Source organism: Aptenodytes forsteri, unplaced genomic scaffold (genome assembly GCF_000699145.1).
Source record: "Aptenodytes forsteri isolate BGI_AS27 unplaced genomic scaffold, ASM69914v1 Scaffold243, whole genome shotgun sequence".
Taxonomy (NCBI): domain Eukaryota; kingdom Metazoa; phylum Chordata; class Aves; order Sphenisciformes; family Spheniscidae; genus Aptenodytes; species Aptenodytes forsteri.
This window is the reverse complement of record NW_008795314.1, coordinates 382,591-404,695: the sequence shown is the minus strand read 5'-3', so window position 1 is coordinate 404,695 and position 22,105 is coordinate 382,591. Positions and strand designations below refer to the sequence as shown.

The 22,105-nt window shown below is 42.4% G+C and overlaps 1 protein-coding gene across 1 annotated transcript in view; it reads left to right on the top strand.

Moving 5' to 3' along the window:
- The first annotated feature begins 5,563 nt into the window (after positions 1-5,563).
- The window catches only part of FASN (fatty acid synthase), a 39,349-nt gene continuing 22,807 nt past the window's right edge, over positions 5,564-22,105 (top strand). The window contains exons 1-18 of the mRNA XM_009279399.1: positions 5,564-5,715; positions 6,530-6,682; positions 7,974-8,147; positions 9,023-9,223; positions 9,684-9,806; positions 10,448-10,563; positions 10,821-10,955; positions 13,750-14,209; positions 14,556-14,743; positions 15,537-15,726; positions 17,198-17,292; positions 17,712-17,846; positions 18,147-18,350; positions 19,950-20,065; positions 20,529-20,704; positions 21,064-21,255; positions 21,546-21,626; positions 21,721-21,906. Of these exons, the coding sequence (XP_009277674.1) occupies positions 5,589-5,715; positions 6,530-6,682; positions 7,974-8,147; positions 9,023-9,223; positions 9,684-9,806; positions 10,448-10,563; positions 10,821-10,955; positions 13,750-14,209; positions 14,556-14,743; positions 15,537-15,726; positions 17,198-17,292; positions 17,712-17,846; positions 18,147-18,350; positions 19,950-20,065; positions 20,529-20,704; positions 21,064-21,255; positions 21,546-21,626; positions 21,721-21,906 (3,052 nt within the window). The 5' untranslated portion in view covers positions 5,564-5,588. The remainder of the gene's footprint in view (positions 5,716-6,529; positions 6,683-7,973; positions 8,148-9,022; positions 9,224-9,683; positions 9,807-10,447; positions 10,564-10,820; positions 10,956-13,749; positions 14,210-14,555; positions 14,744-15,536; positions 15,727-17,197; positions 17,293-17,711; positions 17,847-18,146; positions 18,351-19,949; positions 20,066-20,528; positions 20,705-21,063; positions 21,256-21,545; positions 21,627-21,720; positions 21,907-22,105) is intronic.

Below are 22,105 nucleotides of genomic sequence, written 5' to 3'. Positions count from 1 at the left end.
GCGCCGAGCGAGCGGCGCGGAGCAGCGGGCTGTCTCGGGCGGGCGCCGGGGCTGAATGGGCCGCTCTGTCCTGGCAGCGGGGCGACGGCGCTGCGCTCCCCTGCGGTGCCGTGGGTTAGCGTAAGAGCACTAGCGTGGCAGGCTGAGGAAGCTTGTAAGGGAGGAGATCAGCCTTCGCTGTTGCGAAAGGTGAGTTGTCAGTAGGTACTAGGGAACCATCTCAGAAAAGGTGCCGCATATACTGCCGAACTTCGATACGAGCCAACTGCCCACGTGAAACAACCCACTGATCGTGCACCGGTCTGGATTTCGTTATGTGAGTCCGTCGGCAACACGATGATCATTTTCTCCCTTGTGCTGTTTTTGCTCCTATTTGGTTTTTGTTCCACATTTCTTCCCTGGCATAGGGCCCTTTGAGATACTGAATGTGCGTTTTCCTAGCTAAAAGCTTTATTCGGATGCTTCGGTTGAAACAGGCGGTGTTAAAGCTCTGTATATTAACTTGCATACTCCTTCAGAGAGCGGTGTTGGGGGGTTTGGAGCGTGTCTTGCCTTAAAAAACAAAAGGGAGGAAAAGCCTCAAGCCGCATGAGCAAAGGGATCGCCTTTTCCTGCAGCCTCTATGCTTCTTGAAACAAACTGAAGGTAATAGTACATTGTGAAAGGCTGCATTTAGCGGATGGATTCGGAGGATGAGGTCCCTGCGTGGAGGGCAGTTATGAACAGATATTTTACAAACATGATACAGTGATACTGGGGACTTCAATTTTTGTACAAATCAATTCTGACCACTTGGGAATCAACAGAGCTGTGTTGATTCCATGAGCAAAATCTAACCTACTTTTCTCAAATAACAGCTCTGAACAGATTGTGTTTCCTGCTAAGTAGTGCATTTTAAATATGAAAACACACTACCGTTTTTCATTTGTCTTGTGATCAATGGGACAAATCCAGCCTTGAAACAGAAAGAGACGGTTAAAAGGTCTTTGTTAAGTCGAAGCTATAGCACACAGATTGATGGTAGCCAAATGCTTTTAAAAAACGAAAAGCAGCCTGTGTTTGCCTCTATTTTTGTAAAGGTTTTTTTGGAGGCAGGCATTATAGCTCTTCACAAGTGCAGTTCCTATGCAATGACCTTTTTAATTACAAATTTTAGAAATTATAATCAGAGATTAGGAAACCTGGATTATGATGTAGTTATAAATGAAAAACTAAGAAAGCAATCCTTTTGTCAATATCTGTGCTGAAGGAAACTATGGAGGAGTCATGGATGTTTCATTTTACAATGATGGGAGCTCCAAAAAAAAAAATCAAGATTTGGACTGCCTAGGAACAGTAGCAGAGTTGGCTTTGAGGATTCTGTCCCACCGAGATTACAGCCGTCAAAATAAGAGTGAAATAAATATAAGCGATGTGTTCCTGTCTAAGATAAAGAGAACTGTGCGTCAGGCAAAACAAGATTTTGGGTTTTATTTGCTGTTTCTTTGCAAACAGTTTCTTAGCCGTCAAAATAAGAGTGAAATAAATATAAGCGATGTGTTCCTGTCTAAGATAAAGAGAACTGTGCGTCAGGCAAAACAAGATTTGGGTTTTATTTGCTGTTTCTTTGCAGTTTCTTCTTCCTTCCCTCTCCCCCTCCTTTCCTCACTGAACCTTAGGTGGACATAGGTACAGCAGAATAAGAAAAGTATTCTCTTCGGCGGTTGGCAAGGCGGGTGTGAGTGGGAGAAGAAATAAAATTTTACCTTCTTTTTTTATTTTTCTTTTTTCTTGTCTTTCTTTGTCTTTCTCCCTCTAAAAGCTTACAAGCTTAATGGGCACCGAGATGTTTTTATAGGGAAACAGTAGATAAAATTATTGTTAAAAAAAAGCTGTACAGCTGCCAGGGATGTTGGAAAACAATGGCTAATACTTTTCTTCTTGATTCATTATTGGTGCTGGATTAGTGAGGTACTGAAAAAAAACTGTTGCAGATGCAGTGGAGAACAGTATTTCAACTTACTCTTAAGTTTGATAATAGCGTTAAGCTAACAGGATACCAATAGGTATCCAGTGCATAGAGAACAAGGTTAAGAAGGTATAACATGATTGGAGAAAGGAGCTGGCATCAATAAACAAACGAACCTTGTCAAGTGGCTAATGTGGGAGGTAGATAACCAGAGCGCAGGTATAAAGTGATGAAAGTTGTTACTAGTCAATAATACCAGAAGGGATTGTTAGTTATTACCAGTCACAAACGGAATGAGTCAGCAGCGTAGTATCATTGCCAAAAAATATTGTGTAAATCCAGTGAGGTGGTACTTTATGCTTAACTGAGGTGTCTGTCAGACTGATATGTTGAGGGGGTGGAGGCGTTTGCTTCTCCCCCTTCTCCTCTCAGTTAAAAATGCAAGCTTCTAGGAAGAATTCACAGAATTCAATTCAAGCAAAACCGTGGGGTAAACAGAGGAAAAAGGATGTTAGATGTCTGGTTGGATCCAACAAAATACAGCCTTAAGAAATCAGAGAATCCTGTTTGTCCCTCTTATCTTCTTTGTCTCCTCTTTTGACCTGTTGCTTTTGTTCACCTTGCTCGCCAAATGTAGTAGGAACAATCTCTTCTGTATATTTGCTGTAGTCAAGTCTCCTTTAAATCAGCTGTAGAAATAATTTTCTTTCTTGATCTGTGCTATGTCCTATACTTCAAGAACTGTCAATGTACTGTGTATAGCCTAAAAGTGCTCTATAGAAAAAAAGTCTCTAATATAGTAAAAAATAATACAATACACCATTTGGGGGTAAAGTCAAACTTTAAAATGGTCTACCTGCTTATTATCTGTCAAGGAAGACCAAAGACATTGTTGGTAGCCGCAACATCTACTTTAATCACTGTTTAATCAGGGATGACTTAATATTCATGACTTTTCCTCTTCCCACTCCTGTTTTCCACAGCAAGTCATCTCTACTGTCTGCTGCTAAATCTGTAATTTGTATGTTGTCTTAGATGTAGGCATTTGGAGCTCTCTGTGTCAAGTCTAAATCTTTCTAGTTCTTTGTGTATAAAAATCCTTAAGTTGTGGCTCTTCTTACCCATTCACCCAGCTAAAATTAACTTTTTGGCTCTTGTTCTTCTACATTTTGATTACTGCAGCATCTTTTTCTCTGCCTTTGACACAGTCTTGCTCAACTACATTCATAACGTTGGCAAAAATTGCTTTGCTGATAAATTCCATTACTTCACTCTCTCGGAATAACATTTTGTCAAGATTGGCCGTACTTGGATTGAGTTTTTCTGGTACTCCAGGGAGAGATGTGGGATGGGAAGGAACAATCCCAGAAGTGACGTTTCAGTCCCCTGAAATACAAATTATACTTCTCTCTCTAGAGATCATCGCCCAAAGAGCTGAGGCATAAAATTGAATCATAATCACATTATCATCTTGTACATCTCTTGTCTTATGCTTAGATTGTAAGCTTCGTGCCCGAGATCCATTCTTTCTCTGCCCCCTGTGCTGCAAGCGTAGCAGAGTTGTGGCCCTTGATTGGGTTTATCCAGGTACACTGGTGACGCCAATAACATAACTGACTTGCTGGATTTACGTGAGTGGAAAAACAGAGAGGCTCCTCTTCAGAGGAGAGTGGACTGGGCCTGTTACTGCCCGCTTCAGTTTTGGGGAATAGTTTCTCAGTAAGGGCCTTGTGCATTTGGTCCTTAGCGTTTCCCTTTTTAAATAAACAACCAGAGTGGAATGGAACTTCTGTTGTCTGGCTGTTTAGCATAAGACGCAGAAATCCAAGATGTCCTTTCGGGAGCACTTCTGTTTCTGCTCCCAGAAGGGCCAGACTGGATGAGGTAATCATCTCTTCTACATCAGTGTTCTATGTTGCATAATTCCACAGTTACTCCACAGATCTGAATCAAGATAACTGCTGAAGGAAAGAAGAAGGGTAAAAGAAATCAGGCAACCTCTGTGGCATTGTGTACACCTCAGCTAACCAGGGGGCTTTGCGTTCCCTCCACACACCCCAACCTCTTTCAGCTACAGGAAGGCGTTACGCTTGAGCAATGTGTGGGTGGAAGAGAGGCCTGTTTCTTGCTCAAAAGCATCAGGAACTCCTGAAAGAGGCTGCAAAACCATGCCTAAATGAAATGTCTTGGGTTGGAAAAACAGCTATGAAGTGCTCATCTAAGAGTACCCATTAGTGCTGTTTTGTGGAGGACATGATCAAGCACCAGCAGCACTTAAGCAAAGTGCCTGCATGGCACTGTGGAGCATAATCTGTGATGGAAGTCAAACTTTAGGTTTTCCATAGCAAAGTCTTTCCTTCAAAGTTATTAAGGCAGACTTCTAGCTATTTGAGTACCCAGTTTTCTTTGTGGTTTTTACTTGTTAAAATCTCACACATTAACGCTAAAGAATATTTTGCCTCTACTTACCAGAAGGATTATTGAAGGAAGTACTGTGAATGCTTACTACCTCTTTTGTTCATGCAACCACTTTTATTTATATATATATATATATATATATAAAAAAATAACCCATATATATGGGGTTTTTCCCCCTCCTTTAACTTGCCTACTTAGGGTCTACAAACTATAATTTGAACTTAACTGAAACATCAGGTTAACTTGCCTTCTCTCTGCTTAGTTGTTAATATTTTTTTAGTGTAATAGAAAATAAATTAAATGTGTGTTGGTTGTAATATATGAGCTATCATTTGGTGTTGTGATCTGTATAGATGGCCTGCCATGCTGTGTTATGCACCGTGATGCTCTCTTGTGTTGTTTACAGATTGGGGTCTTAAAATGCAAATTTCTTGGGACAACAGCTAGGGTTTTTCATCCCATCTGGAATCCAGATCTGTTCTGCCAACTCTTATTTTAAAGCACCACTCTCTATCACATGTACTCAGTTCCCCATTCCCAGTCCTCTAAACATGTGGCAGTGCAGGATCCAGTTGGGAAACACTTTATATGTAAAATTTACTTCTTGTTTAGGGTATTTAAAATGATGCTAAGTTGTATTGTAATCTTTGTGGGTTTGTGTAGGTTTTTTCCTGTGTGTGTGTGTGTGTTTTTTTGGGTTTGTGGGTCCCCCCCACCCCCCCACAAACTTTCTGATTATTGATTCTTAAGTTAGCATTTAACTTTGTAATGATCGTAGAACTTGTTTTGCTACCTGTTAGGTTTGCCTTGTAATTATGTGTTTTACTATATGTATTTCATAACTTCTCCACCCACCTCTGCTCCAGCATGTTAATCTTTCTTCTCTGCTGACTTCACAGAGGCCCTGCATTTGGTAGAGCTAGACCTGTTCGTTTTCTAGTTGTCATGTAGAAACTGGTGGTTCTCGGAGCCCGACGCTCCTTCAAGATCAGTTTTCTCATCCTCATTGTCCCCACGGATCTTATGGTCCGTTTGATTAGTTGGGATGTCTTTTTGTAGTAGAGACTCCGTGGGCTGTTCCTGTGTGGGTGTTTCTCCTGCAAATACGCTTGTTTGTCACAACATGTCAGGAAGACAAGAGACACATATACTCTCCTTCTCTGTGTGAAATCTTACTAATCTTACCGCTTTCTGGATCTCAGCAGCAGGGAGAAGTTAAGAGATGGAGGACGTGGTAATTGCAGGCATAGCAGGAAAGCTGCCAGAATCGGAGAACTTGCAAGAGTTTTGGGAGAACCTGCTTAATGGAGTTGATATGGTCACAGAGGATGATCGGAGGTGGAAACCAGGTGCGTGCTTATTGTGTCTCCTTTTGGAGCCCTGAGTTCTAGAGCAATTATCCTATGAAAGGAAAGGACTTATCAGATGCAAAACCCTGCCAGAGCTTCTGAATTCACTTCTGATATATCATCAAGAAATTCAGGAACAGAACACTTTCATGAAGGTCTCATGCAATTCATTTTATAATGTCATGTCCCATGCAGTAGTAGCTTATAAATATGTAGCTTACTTCCAAATAAAAGAACGCTGACAGAGCAGCAAGGTAACATGAATCCTGTACCTGTTGTTGATAGCTGTGGCACTAAGATGACTCTGCCATTTTCCTGGGTTCAGAAGTAGCACAGGGACCCCAGTCCTGTGATTTTATGGCTCTTTACAATGTTCTTTTCTGTCTGACTGTCTTTCTGAAGTGTTTGGCACATGTCTATCCAATTCAAGCTAGTGATTTGCAGAAGTGAAAAGTAGCTTTTGTTTTCCTTCTGTGTGGTAACTGACTGGAACCACTGATTTGGACTCTGTTTATGTGCTTGGTACAACTTGCCAAAGCAAAAATGCTTAAACTAGATAGATGTCTTTTGCTGCCATATCCGGGAGAGTCTTAAAAATGATAATTGTTTTTGTTAATGCAGCGTTCTCATTTCCAAATGAGATTCAGAGAGATGGGTAGGGAGATATTAATGCAGCACTCTGGGTACTGCAACAGGGAAGTGAGGTTTCGCATGTAATTGAGAATCGGCTGTGGTCATTCTGTACTTTGTCTCAGCTGGTAGCTGCTTTAAAACAGAAGTATTCTGTGACTCAGTGTTGAATTTTTCTTCTCAGGAATTTATGGACTGCCCAAGAGAAATGGAAAGCTTAAGGACATAAGCAAATTTGATGCATCTTTTTTTGGGGTTCACGCCAAACAAGCTCATACAATGGATCCTCAACTTCGCTTGCTGTTGGAAGTTTCTTATGAAGCTATTTTGGATGGAGGTAAGCAGCTGAATGACTGAAGAGGGAGAATTGTGCTGTATTGTCTCTGTGCAGCAGGTGCAGACATGCACCTGTGTGGTGAGATCTCTAACAAGAGAAAGCCATCACAGTAGAGAGGAGACCAAAGAACTGGTACGGGGGGTCAGAACAAAGCTGTTTTCTCTGGAACTCAAACTAGGAAATCTATGCTGACTGCCAGCAAATCTCTACCTGCCTCATGTGGTACAACCGGTATGACAGAAACACTTAAACGTCAACAGTTCTAGAGCTTTTGTATGTTCTGCTCTACCTTAATATTCCGTAATAGATCCTTTTGTTAAAGGCATATTTGTAGTGCAAAAGGAAGATGACTTGATTAGAATTCTCATCCATGGTCTAAAAGAATGGCAGATGGCCTGATGTATTCCTGTCTATTGGCCAGGTTCATGGAAAACTTGTGGCATTTGATCTGCTTCTATAGAAGGTTTGCCCAGGAAGTGTGCTTTCAGAAACAGGAGCCTCTTTCCTCCATCACTGCCAGCATCTTGAGCTTTTGAGTTACTTAACCCACAGAGCCAAAAAGTTTATTCTTCATGTTAATCAGTTTCATGTCTGAACAGAAGCAGCACATGGGAAAAAGTTGTAACCACATCACTAGTACTGACTTATTAAAATTAACACTTGCTCCTCTGCTGCTGAGCCTCAGCTTGTCTCCAGAACTCCTGAAGCACAGAGAAGAACCAGCAGAGATTGCTGCAAGTTGAGCTTGCTATGTGTTTTTTTTTAGAGCAGAGTTGTTTCTTGTTCTGATTGTTGGCTTTTGTGCTTAAGAATTTTCCTTCTGTCTTGTACTCCAGATCTGGGCTTTGTGTGTGGCTAGAGATAGATATTCATGCACTCACATGACATTCCAAGTGCTGTGATTTCCCCCCCCCCTTTGGTCTGCTCATTTTCTCTGCACTGGAAGTCAGCTGTTAGCTTATCTGATCAGCATTTGTGTCTTTCATAGTCCATACACTTTTTTACACATGACTCTAGCAATGCCCAGCTAAGCTGAAAAGCTGTCTCTGGGCACAGTGTGTTCTGGCCAAAAGCAGATACTGCAGAGTCTACCAGAACTTTGGTAAGACTTGTAAGGTCTGCAACCGAAACAGATAAAAGGTAACTATAGGCAGGGGAACAATGCTGCAGGCCTGCCAGAAAGGGACAATAAGTAGTATTTCATGAACTGTGCCAGCGCACCTGATATAATGAGGGGCAAACTGGGGAGGTGAGTTCGTTTACTGTAATCTACCTTCCAATATCCTCATAGGTATTAATCCGGCCACCCTCTGTGGCACAGACACAGGCGTATGGGTTGGTGCCAGTGGGTCAGAAGCTGGTGAAGCCCTTAGCCAAGATCCAGAAGAGCTTTTGGGATACAGTATGACTGGCTGCCAGCGTGCTATGCTCGCTAACAGGATTTCCTACTTCTATGACTTAACAGGTAAGTGTCCCCAAACCTGTCAATGCTGATCAGCAATTGCAATTTGAGCATGATTGTACCACAGTTTCTGTAGAGGAGTGGGATGGAGATGATGACGTAGACCCCTTTTGAGATGAGAAAGTAGCATGCAACTATTCTAAGGAAGCATATGAGAAGCAGAAAATGTGTTCTAACTGTGTGATAAGACTCATTGTAAGGCTTTGTAACTCAGTTGCTGCTGCTGGCCATAGCTGGCATTCATCTGAAAGATGATGATGTCAGGAGGCCTTCATAAAAAGGCCTATGTCCTTTCCTGCCTTTAGACTGCTATTTGGTATCAAGCTATGTAGAAGTCAGCTAGCCCAGAGACAAACTGACTGGAACGGTTGGCTCTTTTTGAGTAAAGTGGAAGAAGTGGGAGAGCCACCACAATGATGTAATTGAAAGCATAGACATGATTTGAAATGTGTGTGGCATTGAAGATAAGAGTGGAGGGATAGGAATTGCTCTGAAGAGCAACAGAGAACAGAGATAATGGCAAGAGTAGCACCAGGAAGGGAGAGGGTGAGAATGGGGATGAGATGAGACCTGCCTGTGAAGCTACAACATCTCTTTTTGATGGAGACAGAGATGGAATTTTAAAAAATACCCTTAAAGCCAAACTGTTTGCAATTTTTTTTCCACCTTTCTCATCCCTTGTTACTTGGTAAGCAGGCAGAGATGGTGATTCTTGTCTCCCATTGCATCAGGATTACCTGTTATGTTCTGAAGCAACTCTTATTTAACGTTTTTTGAATACATTTCTCTTGTGATCCTATCCTGTAGTCTTTGGAGAGCAACTCTAGGAAATAAACAGTGAAAATCAGCTTTTTTGTTTTCCCTTTCTGTTCCCTAAGGACCAAGCATAGCTATTGACACGGCCTGCTCCTCTAGTCTCGTCGCTCTGGAGAATGCTTATAAGGCAATTTGTCATGGACGGTGCAGTGCAGCCCTAGTAGGAGGGGTCAACCTTTTGCTGAAACCCAACACTTCTGTGCAGTTCATGAAACTGGGTCTGCTTAGTCCTGATGGTGCCTGCAAGGCTTTTGATGCTTCAGGTAAGGCGTTAGTACGAAAGGTTGTCATGTTGTATGAGAGGAACTTATTGTGGAGTCTGTGACCAGATATTCTTGTAATACAGCAAAGAGCTGGCCTCGTAGTTGTTCCTAGGTGTGCTGTTTGGGACATACCCTGGACCTGATCTGTGTTGCGTGCTCCATTGAACCTGGAAAACTAACTGTGGGGAAGAAACTGTATAGTTAATTCCTCAGCCATCGGGGAGAGGAAATAGCTGTCTCTTGATGGAAACTTTCTATCATCATTTGTGATGAGCAGCGAGCCTTTCTAGGACATTAATATATATATTTTTTTTTTTTAAAGAAATGGATATGTCATACTCTCAAAACTCTCTGTTGCAAGTGGTAGCTCAGGAATGAGATGACCTTACTGCATGGTGTTTTGCAACTTTATTCAAAGCAGAGCAGAATTAGTGACTCGTTCTTCTCTCTCTGTTCTCAGGAAATGGATATTGTCGCTCTGAAGCTGTTGTTGTCGTTTTTTTGACCAAGAGATCTATGGCTAAGCGGATCTATGCTACAATAGTCAATGCTGGAAGTAACACTGATGGCTTTAAGGAGCAAGGTAGGGCTTGAGCCTCTGAAAAGTGAGATACCTACAGAACTGTTCAGTCTAGAGTCTTTGTTATCAAAAATGGGCTGTTGTGGGGTTCTTTTGATGTGTGAAGTTTTTTTATTGTTTGGTGGTTTCTCTTTTGGTAATGCAAAGTTCAGGGCCCTATTTTGTAAAGAAGTTGAAGGAGACAAGTAGTGGTTTCTACTGTACAAAGTAACAGGAATGTCCTGTTGCTAGTTTAGCCTTCCTCAGGACACCTCTACAGTAACTTCTGCACTGATGGTAGAAACGTAGGTGGTGTTATGACTATAAGGCTCTTTCCCTAGTGCTGTCCCATTTCTCCCCCTCTCCAGTTATGGAGACACCAAGTTTCACATATTCTGATTGATCTAGACATCTAGTACTCTGTTAACCAGTATCTTCCCACACTAGTCTAACTCATTGCTTCAGGTCCATTTCTGGTTCCTCTGCTGTTCTTCCAAAGAGCCTGAGAGGCTTACTGCGTTTGGTGCTAAGAACATTGGTGTAAATTCTGAAAAAGTCTCCTTGGGGTTTTTTTGGACCTGGTAGCCCCAAGCAGTTGAAAGGGTGCTAAAATCAGAACAGGAATCATCTGATAGGAGAGGAATTGATGGCAATTTTGGTCCTAGGTGTGACATTCCCATCTGGAGAGATGCAGCAGCAGTTGGTCAGCGATTTGTACAGAGAATGCGGTATCAAACCTGGAGGAGTGGAGTATATTGAAGCTCATGGGACAGGCACCAAGGTCAGCATGGCCCCTTTGGGTTTGGAGTGTTCTCTTGTCCCTTATTTTCTTCCCTTGCATCACTTGCCACACTTTTCCATCAAATTATTCTTTGTTTTTCCAAAATGAATTATATTTCTCCCTTCTACAAGTTACTAGAACATGTACTGCTTCACCACTTTTGGATTTTGCCCAGACATCTTAATCTTTCGGATTCCTCTTTTGTGGTGTGTTTTGGAAGTGCTAGCTAATAGCCATTCTGATTCTCTTCCTACTAGGTTGGAGATCCACAGGAAGTAAATGGCATTGTAAATGTCTTCTGTCAGTGTGAGAGAGAGCCACTGTTGATCGGATCAACCAAGTCAAACATGGGTCATCCAGAGCCTGCCTCTGGGCTTGCTGCATTAGCCAAGGTAACAGGTGGCTTGAGAAGGAAGACTGGGGGGAAGGAGGGAACACAACAGTGTGGGGGTTTTTTAATGTTTGTTTGTTTTATGGAAAATTTGCACTGATCCAGGATAAGATGTTCACTGGTAATGAGAAGAACTCAGGTGATTCTCATTAATTATCTACTTCTTGCTTCACGTGCAAATACTTTTAAAAGCTCAGGTGGCTATTCTGCAAGCTGGACACGAATGCCCAGGTGGCCCTCCACTGTGTGCACGCACAAGCGTGTGCATGCACGCACACACACTTTAGTTCCCCCTTCCTACTGAATTCTACAGGAGCATAACTCTGCTCAGAATAAAGGCTTTGGGATAGCTTTATTGATTATCCTTACACTGGACCTTCCAACAGAACTCTGCTGTAAGTCGTTTGCGTTTGGGGGGGGCGTACAAGTAGAGGGATTTAAATGTTTGGAGTAGTTGGTAATGACCAAAGATGAGAGGCAGCGTGGGCTTTCAGTGCCAAAAGAGTAGCTGATCCTTCTGGCTGTTTGTCAGGGATGTATCATCTCTTCCTCTTCTCTCTTGTGTTGGCAAGAAGCCAGGTGAGTTCTTTGGGATGAGGCTACTGGCTTGAATAACTGGTTGTCTTAGCAACCAGCCTACTAACTACTGCTGTAGGCAGACAATCATCTATTGGCTCTGGCTGCTAAACTGCTTAGCAGAGAGCTAGCTAATGTTCACACTTGGTTGTAAGCCTATTACTGACAGCCTTAGAGCTACGCAAACTGAAGTCACATACACTGGCACTGCTAGAATTTTAGGCTCTTTAAAGTGGTTATTGTGACCTGAATATATACAACTTGCTGTGAATAGCCTCATCTGCAAATAAGTCATAGAGACAGGAGTGTCTGTCTCTCTGTAGAGGAAAGTTTACTTTTTTTAGCACCTCTATCCCTCAGACTGACACCTTCTTCATAAAAGGAATGATAGCTGAGTCATAAAACAAACCTCTCCATCCATACTGTGTTGTAAGTTATAAACAGTTTGTTTAGTGCAGTTCTGCTGTGATCTGTCAGGACAGGATCATAACTTTGAGGTACTGTTTCCCTGTCTGTGTTTCTTAGAGGATGCAGAACTGCAAAGACAAGGGCCACAATTTCTTTTTGAAGAACACCATGTTTTCTCACTCTTTTCTCATCGGTTTTCTCACTTCATATTGGAACTTACAGCTGCAGGCGAGAGCCCATGGCACCCATCATGCCTGCTAGAATATCTTTTTGCTATACTTTTATTAAGTTGTGTTAGGTCTCGTTTCCAGATCTGGCATCTTGAAAGCACCTGAAGCTTTGGAAGGATATTGGAAGCTCTGTTCTCGATTCTTTGAAAGTTGGGCAGCACTTGGTATTTTAAGATTTGGAAGTTAATCAGAATGGCAGATCAGGCGTCCTTGAGACCCAGCCAGAAACTACACCAAGGCCACTGTCTCTTAGACAGTAACTGTCTCAGGAAGTCTGCAGTTTCCATAAATGTTTTCTTTTGGAATTCCATAAAATGCTTTTATATGTGAGATGTCAGTTAGGAAAATAGATCTTGAAAGTATCTGATTTCAGACTTGAAGAGAATCCATTAATTACGTGGATAGGTAGGAAAGAAACTAGGGCTCGCCAAGGCCACTTTAGTTAAATTCTGGTAAGGGAGGGAAAACTCGCCTGCACCTTTGAACTACTCAGCCTGCCTAATTACTTGCTGTACAGCAAAGGCAAAGCTTCTTGGTGAATCTGGTGTATGCTCCTGCACTGTACTCTCAAACTTGTGTAGAAGCCACAGTAGACTTAAAAGTACAAATATGTAGGCTGTGTAAAGCAACAGCAAGTTCATAGCGCGTAGTATTGTACGTGTAGGACAGTTTGCATGAAGATACTTACGTCACTGCAACTTTAAACGTGCTGACTGGAGTTGACATCATGCATTTATGCCAGTTGCTCTCCCAGGTAGGCTGCCATGGCTGATAGTCAACTTGGAAGAACAGTTCCCAAACCAGTATCTGTTTCTCTGACCATTTTGGGGTGATGAAGGAACTGCCGAACATACAGAGCACTGAGTGTTTGCAACTGACTTTGTAGTCTGTGATTTGCTGGACTCGTGCCACAGAGGAGTATGGGCTTGGTGTCATGGGCTGTTTGTAGAGACGCTGCTGAGAGAAGGGAGCTCTTGATTTTTTTGGCACAGCTATTCTAACTCTCACGCTGTTTCTGTACTTCCCTTTGGCTCTGTCAGTTCTGACCAGTCTGCTGTTCCTTCTTTTTTGGATCAAGAAGACAACAAATGAGTGCAAAGCAGCAAGCAAACTCCTTTACCAGTGCTTCAGCCTGTCTCTTTTGCAGCAAAGGCAGAAATGGAAGCATTCATTGTGATAAGGAGAGCTTGTGTTGGCTGTGTGTGTCTGGGGAGAGATGAAGCAGAGTGTGATGAAGGGACAGGATCTAAAAGAGGAGAAAGAAGATATTCTTAGTAGCCAGGCTGCTTTTCCGGCAAGACCGCATGGCTTTCCAGTTAGAAAGGGTCTGGAAGCTAAACTTAAAACTACCACCCCCAACTTCACTACTGACTTCCTGCATGGACTTAAAATTTGCCTAGGTGAAGTAGGTACTACTTCAGTAACATCAATAATGCTATTCTCTGAAGTGTCCCTTTATCCAAACATAAAGAGAGTTGCTTTAGTGTATGCTACATGGTCATTTATAGTAAAACAATAACAACAAAAGAATGTTTGTTACAAGAAAATGTGGAGCACAGAACACACTGTTTTTTCTTCCAGGTCATTCTCTCTCTGGAACATGGGCTGTGGGCTCCAAATCTTCATTTCAATACCCCAAATCCAAATATTCCTGCCTTACAAGATGGCACTTTGGAGGTAGTTTGTAAACCAACGCCAGTGAAAGGTGGCCTTGCCAGTATCAACTCTTTTGGCTTTGGAGGTGCTAATGCTCATGTCATTCTGAGACCAAATGAGAAGAAACACCAGCCTCTGGAGACTTGTAACATGCCAAGACTGGTTCAAATTTGTGGCAGAACCCAGGAAGCCGTGGAAATACTAATTCAAGAGAGCAAAAAACATGGAGGATGCAGCCCATTTATAAGCCTCCTCAATGATATCTCTGCAGTTCCTGTATCCTCCATGCCCTACAGGGGCTACACACTAGTTGGCACTGAGAGTGACATACAAGAGGTTCAGCAAGTTCAAGCATCTGGTAGACCGCTCTGGTACATCTGCTCAGGTAGGTGTGCAGCAGCGGGTCCAGGCTTTTGCGTAGATCTGGGCCTTGAGCAATTGGATTCTGTGCTCTAATGTTGTTTCCCACTCTAGCATGAGGAAATACCTTGCAGCCCTGTGATATGTCTAGGAGACTCACGTTTCCTGTGTTTTATCTAATCCTTCCAACTTCGCTATCTTCTGATGATAGTAAAGTTCAGGAAAATAAAAAGCAGTGCCTAATTTAGAGGATGTAAGAAATGTACGTTTTGCTCTCGGATAGAATTCTTTCACTGCCAGAGCAAGTGTGTGATGTCTACTCCTTCTATGGAGCATTACTAAAGCCTGCTTTCTCCTTGCCTATCCTGCAGGCATGGGAACACAGTGGAAAGGTATGGGCCTGAGCCTTATGAAGTTGGATTTGTTTCGCCAGTCTATACTGCGCTCCGACGAGGCTTTGAAGAACACAGGCCTAAAGGTCTCAGACCTGCTTCTGCAAGCAGATGAGAACACTTTTGATGACACTGTCCATGCATTTGTTGGACTAGCTGCTATTCAGGTAAGACTCAAATGACCGGTGGAGGGGGTGATGGACTCAATCCACATAAGCATGCTCTGCTAGTGTGTCTGTTTGGCCGGTTACGCTTTATACCGATTAATGGAAGCTTGTTTTGTGTAATCAGCAAATGGCAGCTGTTAGAAATATCTCTCTGATAGGAAGGAGTGTGTTGCACCCTTGACAGTTTTGGGGTCTGCCACTTGCAAGATGCTTGGATGAATAGTGACCTAAACTGATTTGCGTGTGTATCTGTGTGTGTACGTGGGGCAGTTTCTCCTTTTAAGAGACTAAGGAACGTCTTAAGTTTTATGTAAATGTTTGTGCCAAGGAGCAAGGTTCCATAAAATGCCGTCTAAAACTTGTTCTGCAAATGAACTAAATGATGCTAAATGAAGTCTCTTTTTAATTACGGGTGTCAATGTGGGATTCGTTGTTTCTTAACAAACCAGAGGCAGAGCTTTTAAAGTGATCTGGAAAGCTGGTCTTGCCTCTTACTTTGTACAGACATGCTTTTGGCAACCTCCTGTTGTTGGAAGTAGCTTCTTAGTGGAGAGCTACATAGCAGAGAGGCCCAAACAATACTGGAGTAACATAACGATTCTTGGGATTGTTTTGAAGTGAGGCTGGAGCTGCAGTTGGGGGGGGGCAAAAAAAAAAAAGAAAAGCAGTGAGGCCAAGAAGAATGTCTGTACCAAAAAGCCATTTTATAATGTACTCACTACTGCTGTGTGCCTCTGAGGCCTGACGCCTCCTTACTCTGGCATGGAATCACTAATCCTACTTTTCCTTGCAGATTGCCCAGATTGATATGCTGAAGGCCACAGGTCTGCAACCTGATGGGATCGTGGGCCACTCAGTGGGAGAACTAGCTTGTGGCTATGCAGATAACTCCTTGAGTCATGAAGAAGCCATTCTTGCTGCTTATTGGCGGGGACGATGTGTTAAAGAGGCCAAATTGCCCCCAGGAGGAATGGCTGCTGTTGGTAGGTATACCCTTACGAAAAGAGTGATACAGGAAAGTACATCTGATCTCTGTGTGGCATTGGGATAAAATTGGGCTCTGAAATGCATTGGTGGAGACAATCATGTCTGTAAAATTTTGGCTACTGTTGCCTCTTCTTTTCCTTCTGATGTAGAACAGGTTATTAAATATTGAAGTTGATGTAATGGTAGTAATCTCTGACCTGGAATACAGCAGAATTTTGGGAATCCAACCAAAACTAAGTGGAAATGGAGAGATTTATCGACAGGTGACCAATGACAGAGGCCTGATAAATAATCTCCTTGAAAAGAGAGGTGAAAATCTAAGGCACTGGGGTTTTTGTCTCTTGATAGATATAGATGTGTGTGTGTGTGCGTGTATACACGCACACATATATATTTAAATTATTAAAAAAAAAAAGAGAGATTTCTGCTTGTCTGCAAGAGTAATGAGACATGAAACTAGTAAGCCACTACTATGTAGTGGGCAACTGGCTAGTGGAACTTAATGCCATTAGAACTTAATTGGGCCTAATAGCACTTAGGAAGAAGCTTTCTCCTGAACAAGCTTTGCTCAGTGTTTCTGTAAGTCATACAGTTTTGTCCACTGTTGGGTGAAATTCTGAGTTTTGGACCCAGCAGTTTGTCTTCATGGTGTGGCTTCATGGTGACTTAATGTTAAAAAATAAAATTTTTATTGGTAGCATTGTTGTTCTTCTGTTTCTTATTATTGGACGTAGTGGTCAACTAAAAACTTAAACACTTAAGAAAAAAGCTGTTGCAGGTCTAATGCAGTGTGTTTGATGACTAGATCACTTGTTATAATCCGAGACTTCTTTAACTAATGCTACAAAGGACTACCTACCTAATTTAGCTTCCTTTTCCCTGACATTAAATACGTGACACTTATCACAGAAATTATCTTGGAGTGCTGCATATAAAATATTTTTCGTAATCTGATGTTGAGTTCAAGTTCTTCCTGTGACTTGTATCCATGTAATATATAACCAGATGCTGCAAGTGTTAAGCTAGTTTAAGCCACTAGAGTTGTTGATTTCTATGGATATTTTGTGGCTCTCGGTTTCTGTGAGTCAAACTTACATGTTCTCTCTCCTGTTTTAGCTTGGATTGCTAAGGGCAAGATGAGACAAAACAACCAATTCTGTAGCTTCTTTGAAAGTGCGTGGGTTCCCCCCCACCCCATCCCTTAATGGGATCATAACAAAGATTCAGTCCTCTGTTCTTGTGCTCAGTATCACAGTGATAAATGTCATGTTAAAGCCCTGATAAATATCCTTAGCTTTTGCAGAATCACTTTTGGGGAAAGGGGGGATGTCTGTCTTTCTCTTAAGAATCCTTCCCAGTTTTGCAAAATACTGAGTTAAGCGCAGTGATTGTGCAGTTAAGTTTGCCTCCCCTTATGAGGCTCGCTGCTAGAAACACTTGTGTTGTCCTGAGGTCTTCCTTCTGCAGGTCTGACATGGGAAGAATGTAAGCAGTGCTGTCCTCCAAATGTGGTACCAGCCTGTCACAACTCTGAAGATACTGTCACTATTTCGGGGCCTCTGGTGAGCAAGGAACTGATACTGTGCATACTGGAGCCACGACTGGGACTTGTGAAGTTCTGGTTTGAAGAAAGCGTGCAGCTGAGTTAAAGCTTAGCTGCTTGCAAAGGGGAGCTGGGGTAAAGTAGCGGGAGGGGACATGGTGCATTGTATAAACTTAAACACTCAAATGTTCTGTAAGAGGAAGTGGTATTAGTGCCTCAGTAAGCTAGTAATAAAAGGTCTGTTATGCTGAATAGTCTTAATAGCCATGAGCATAATGAGTGATAAATTGTAAGACTGAGAAGGTCAATAACCTCATCCCAGATATGTCTCCCCTTAAGTGGCAAGTGATGAAGGGCTTGGGGGGAGTACAGTGACTCATGCAATCCCAAATACATTGTGAGCTTTTATTTTTAGTTGACTTATATTCCTCTTCTTAGGACTCTGTGAATGAGTTTGTAGCCAGACTGAAAAAGGATGGTGTGTTCGCAAAGGAGGTGCGCAGTGCTGGAGTTGCATTTCATTCCTATTACATGGCATCTATTGCACCAGCGCTGCTCAGTGCCCTGAAAAAGGTAATATTGCCAAACTATGGCTCACATGGCTTATGTTCGGGGACCTGGATTTGAGTATAGGTGATGCTGAGCTTAAGGGGGCTCCTTTCTTTAGGAGGAGAAGGAAATTTCTTGAAGAGCATGTAGACCTCTGTGAGACCTAAGGTTTGAAGTCCTATGGCCTCAAGCGGAAGGATGTCCTGAGCAATCAAGCTGAGAAAAATGGCCTGCAAAGAGGAGGGGCTGCTTGCTTTTGCCTGTCTTATTGTTATCTATGACATGTAACTCTTCCTCCTGTCCCTCTTCCTTGTCTGTCTGTAGGTCATTCCACTACCTAAACCTCGTTCAGCGCGATGGATCAGTACGTCTATCCCTGAATCTCAGTGGCAGAGTGATCTGGCTAGGCATTCCTCTGCAGAGTATCATGTGAACAACCTAGTGAATCCAGTGCTGTTCCACGAAGGTCTGAAGCATGTTCCAGAGAACGCAGTTGTAGTAGAGATCGCTCCGCATGCTCTTTTACAGGTATTGTATTTGATTGTGTCAGTATGGTACTATATTGATATGCTGCTGCAGGAAGGAGATTGAAGGTCTGAGGACTAGGGAATACTGCTTTCCCCCGCCCCCGAGTTCCGAGAACACTTTCTTCCTCCAGTACTCTTGAGTCTCTCCCAGTTTTAACATTTTCTTGATTTTTTTTTTTTTTTTTTTTTTTAGTGGGTTTTGGTGGGATTATTTTTCTTTTGTTTGGCTTGGGTTTTTTTTTGGGGGGTATGTTAATATTTAAAAAACCAAAAGAAATCCCAACACACTACCACTTTCCCATCCAGACATTCACATTGTTGCCTTTATTCATTGCCATGCATTTCCGATAGCTGATAGTCTGCTCTCTGAACTGTGCAATGAGTAAGAAAAGCATTTCATTGTTTGGATCTAATGGAGAGTGTGTGCAAAAATTGGGGTGGGGGGAGAAATTCAAGAGTAACAGGCCTTCTCTATAGAAAATCTGTTATTACCATCTGTACACTGAATTTGGTTTGAGGTTCTTGTCTTAGAAGGTGGTGGCTGGTAGTGGTGTTTTCCCCTCTTCTCCAAGACCAAGTAGTCTGAGACCACAGGAGCTTTCTTTCTTCACGAACTCCTTTCCCCTAATGATCAGATCATTATTCCTTTCTCCCCACCCCGTAAGAATTGATTTTTGTGGAATTAGCTCCATGGTAGAGAATGCAGAACACGAGGTACATAAGGATGCACTTGCTCCACAAGATCAGTGCTGTGGTCTTTTGCCTGTCCCGTAAGTCACAAGGACTGGTCTTTTTTTATTTGGACTGTGGCATACAAGAGGAGAAAAGTCTTAATAAGAATCGTAGGTACTTGTGAATCAAGTTTAATAGTTATCAGTGTATATTTATTATGTCATGTTAGTCTTACTTATGCTTTGAAAGTGACTTGAAGGGAGAATCAGAGCAGAGCTTTTAAATTAGTCAGATATTTTCCTTTATAAAAAGATTTTACGCTTCATGTTAAAATCATTGTACAATTCTGGACTCTAATGCAAGTGACTAAAGACTTCATCAGCTGGGTTTGAGAGTGTTCTGGTTTTCTCTCCCCCGTGGCCCCTTCTCCCATTTGAAGACCGTGGGATCAAATTCAAGAGAAGATACAAGTTGGGTCAGATGTTCAAGGCTGAGTTTTTTTATTTAATAGCTTGAAAAATGCTCTAGGATGCTTCAGACTAAAAAGGGCTGCCTCTGGGAATAAGGGCCTAAGCTGTGTGTGGTGTGCGTATGCATGAGTGGGAGGCTTGAGAGGGTGATCTTGCAGTTCTTGAAGTGCAGCTCTTGATTCCACTTGACAACCTGCTTGGGAAAGGGAGATTTGTGTTTTGGCAGAATTTCATTAATATTACGTAGGTTCTGCCTTACCAGATGTACAACTTCTTGGGTTGCTGGAAGGGTATTGTGCTGCTCTTCCTCTTACCTGTTAAAATGGTGTACGTTCTAGCACCTAGCACAGAACTCTTGGCACAGAAACAGAAGTGGTTTGAGATCTATAGAGAAAAATTCAGAGACAAAGTAGTAAGTAATGCCTTCCACCAGTGATTTATGGACTCTACTTGACCAGGCTATCTTGAGGAGAACTTTGAAACCAACTTGCACCATTCTACCTTTGATGAAGAAAGAGCACAAAAATAATTTGGAGTTCTTCCTAACGCAGACTGGAAAGATTCATTTAACTGGGTAAGGAGACTAAGGGAGGAGGGTGAGTGGGGTGTCAGTTAGGAGAGAATTCAAGTCTCTTCTCTAGCATGCATATCTTCGCAAGGATTGAAATGCTCCTTCAACAAACCTGGAAAAAAAATGGGGTTTACATCTGTGCTTTACATATTTAACATGCTCACTTATGAAATATTGCCTTGGGTTAGAGACTGCTTGGGCTGGGAAGGTACCTTTTAAAGACAAGGAATCCAATTCTAGAGGCCTAGGAACTAGCTCTTGGAAATGAACTTTGCATCTTGTAGACTGTTAGAATTACAAATTTGGCTGCAGTAAGTGTTCATGGAGAAATCTTAGACATGGAGCACGAGACCAATTACTACCTGACCTCTAAGTATTATGGTCAATTTCCCCCCCCCCTTTTTTTTTTTCCTCTCCCCCTTCTTCCCCCCCCTCCACATTGTCTTGATCCTTTTTGTCTTCCTAGGATAAATGTTCTTGGAAATAACTTGTTCCCGCTTGTGGAATACCCTGTCCCAGTGGGAACACCCCTTATTTCTCCGTACATCAAATGGGACCACAGCCAGGAGTGGGATGTTCCAAAAGCTGAAGACTTCCCATCAGGTTCCAAAGGCTCTGCATCTGCTTCAGTCTACAATATTGGTGAACTTGCCTGTTTGGGTTTGTTTGTTTGTTTGTCTCTTTCCTGCTTTACCTCTGCATTTCTTTTGTAAAACTAGGAAAAGGATACTCAAAGCAGCATCCTTGAAGCCATTTTCTGAAGCTTACTGTTTGGTTTGGTTTGGATTGAAAAAGACTGGATCTGCTTCTGAAACGGGATGAAAGAATATGAACAGAGCAGGAAACTGTCTTGATTCAGACTCATGGTGGTTTTAAGAGCTGCATGTTGCCAGGCAGGATAGTTGGGGAAACCACTAGAACCTCTTGTAGACATTGAGGGGAAGAGACCTCTTTATTAGGGTGTTTATATTGGTTTTATTCTGCTCTTTATTCTTTGACAGATGTGAGTCCTGACTCTCCTGACCATTACTTGGTTGGTCACTGCATTGATGGCAGAGTCCTGTACCCAGCAACTGGGTACCTAGTCCTGGCTTGGCGAACTCTGGCACGGTCTCTTGGCATGGCTATGGAGCAAATGGCTGTTACGTTTGAAGAAGTCACAATTCATCAGGCAACTATCCTTCCCAAAAAGGGTGAGTGAGGAGTGCTGGTACAACTGCAAAACTGTGTAATGAAGATGAAGGGAGTGGGAGGAGAGAAATGCAAGGGAAAAGTGAGGAGGAACACAGGAGAAAGAGTATAAAGAAGAGTGCAACATGACTGAACAAAGTAGTGAATTCATACAGTCAAGTAGCACATGTTATGGTCATCTTTATTCCATCTTGTGCGCAGTGAGTCTGGAGATGGTGAAAGAGAAGGCTCTGCTCAAGGATGGTAGCAATGAATGACCTCACAGTCCTGTCTTCCTGAATGTTTCTTGCAGGATCGGTACAGCTGGAAGTAAGACTCATGCCTGCTTCCCACGGCTTTGAGGTGTCAGGGAATGGGAATCTGGCTGTCAGTGGTAAGTAAAGGAAGTGTAAGTGTATGCACTGCCCTAATAAAATCCATTATTTATGGACACTGATGATTCTTATTCTTGCCACTGTGCCCATCAGGGAAGATTTCCCTCCTAGAAAACAGTGCTCTGAAGAACTTCCATAATCAGCTAGTTGACGTTCAGACTCAAGTAGACATGAGCTCCAAGTCCGACCTCTTGAAAGAAGACGTTTACCAAGAGCTGCATCTGCGTGGATATAACTACGGACCAACTTTCCAGGGCGTTCTGGAATGCAACAGTGAAGGTGAATTTACTTTCTATAGAAGAATGATGAGCATGGTTATTGTAATAATGAATACTCAATCTTAATTCCATTTGTATTAACGGTCCACCTGACTGTGCTTTGTGCGGTAATTATACTTTGCGTGATAATGGAGAACAACAAAGTGTTCTGACAGAGCATTGGGAAAGCTGTTACCTCCAATGTAGAGCTGACTATTGGA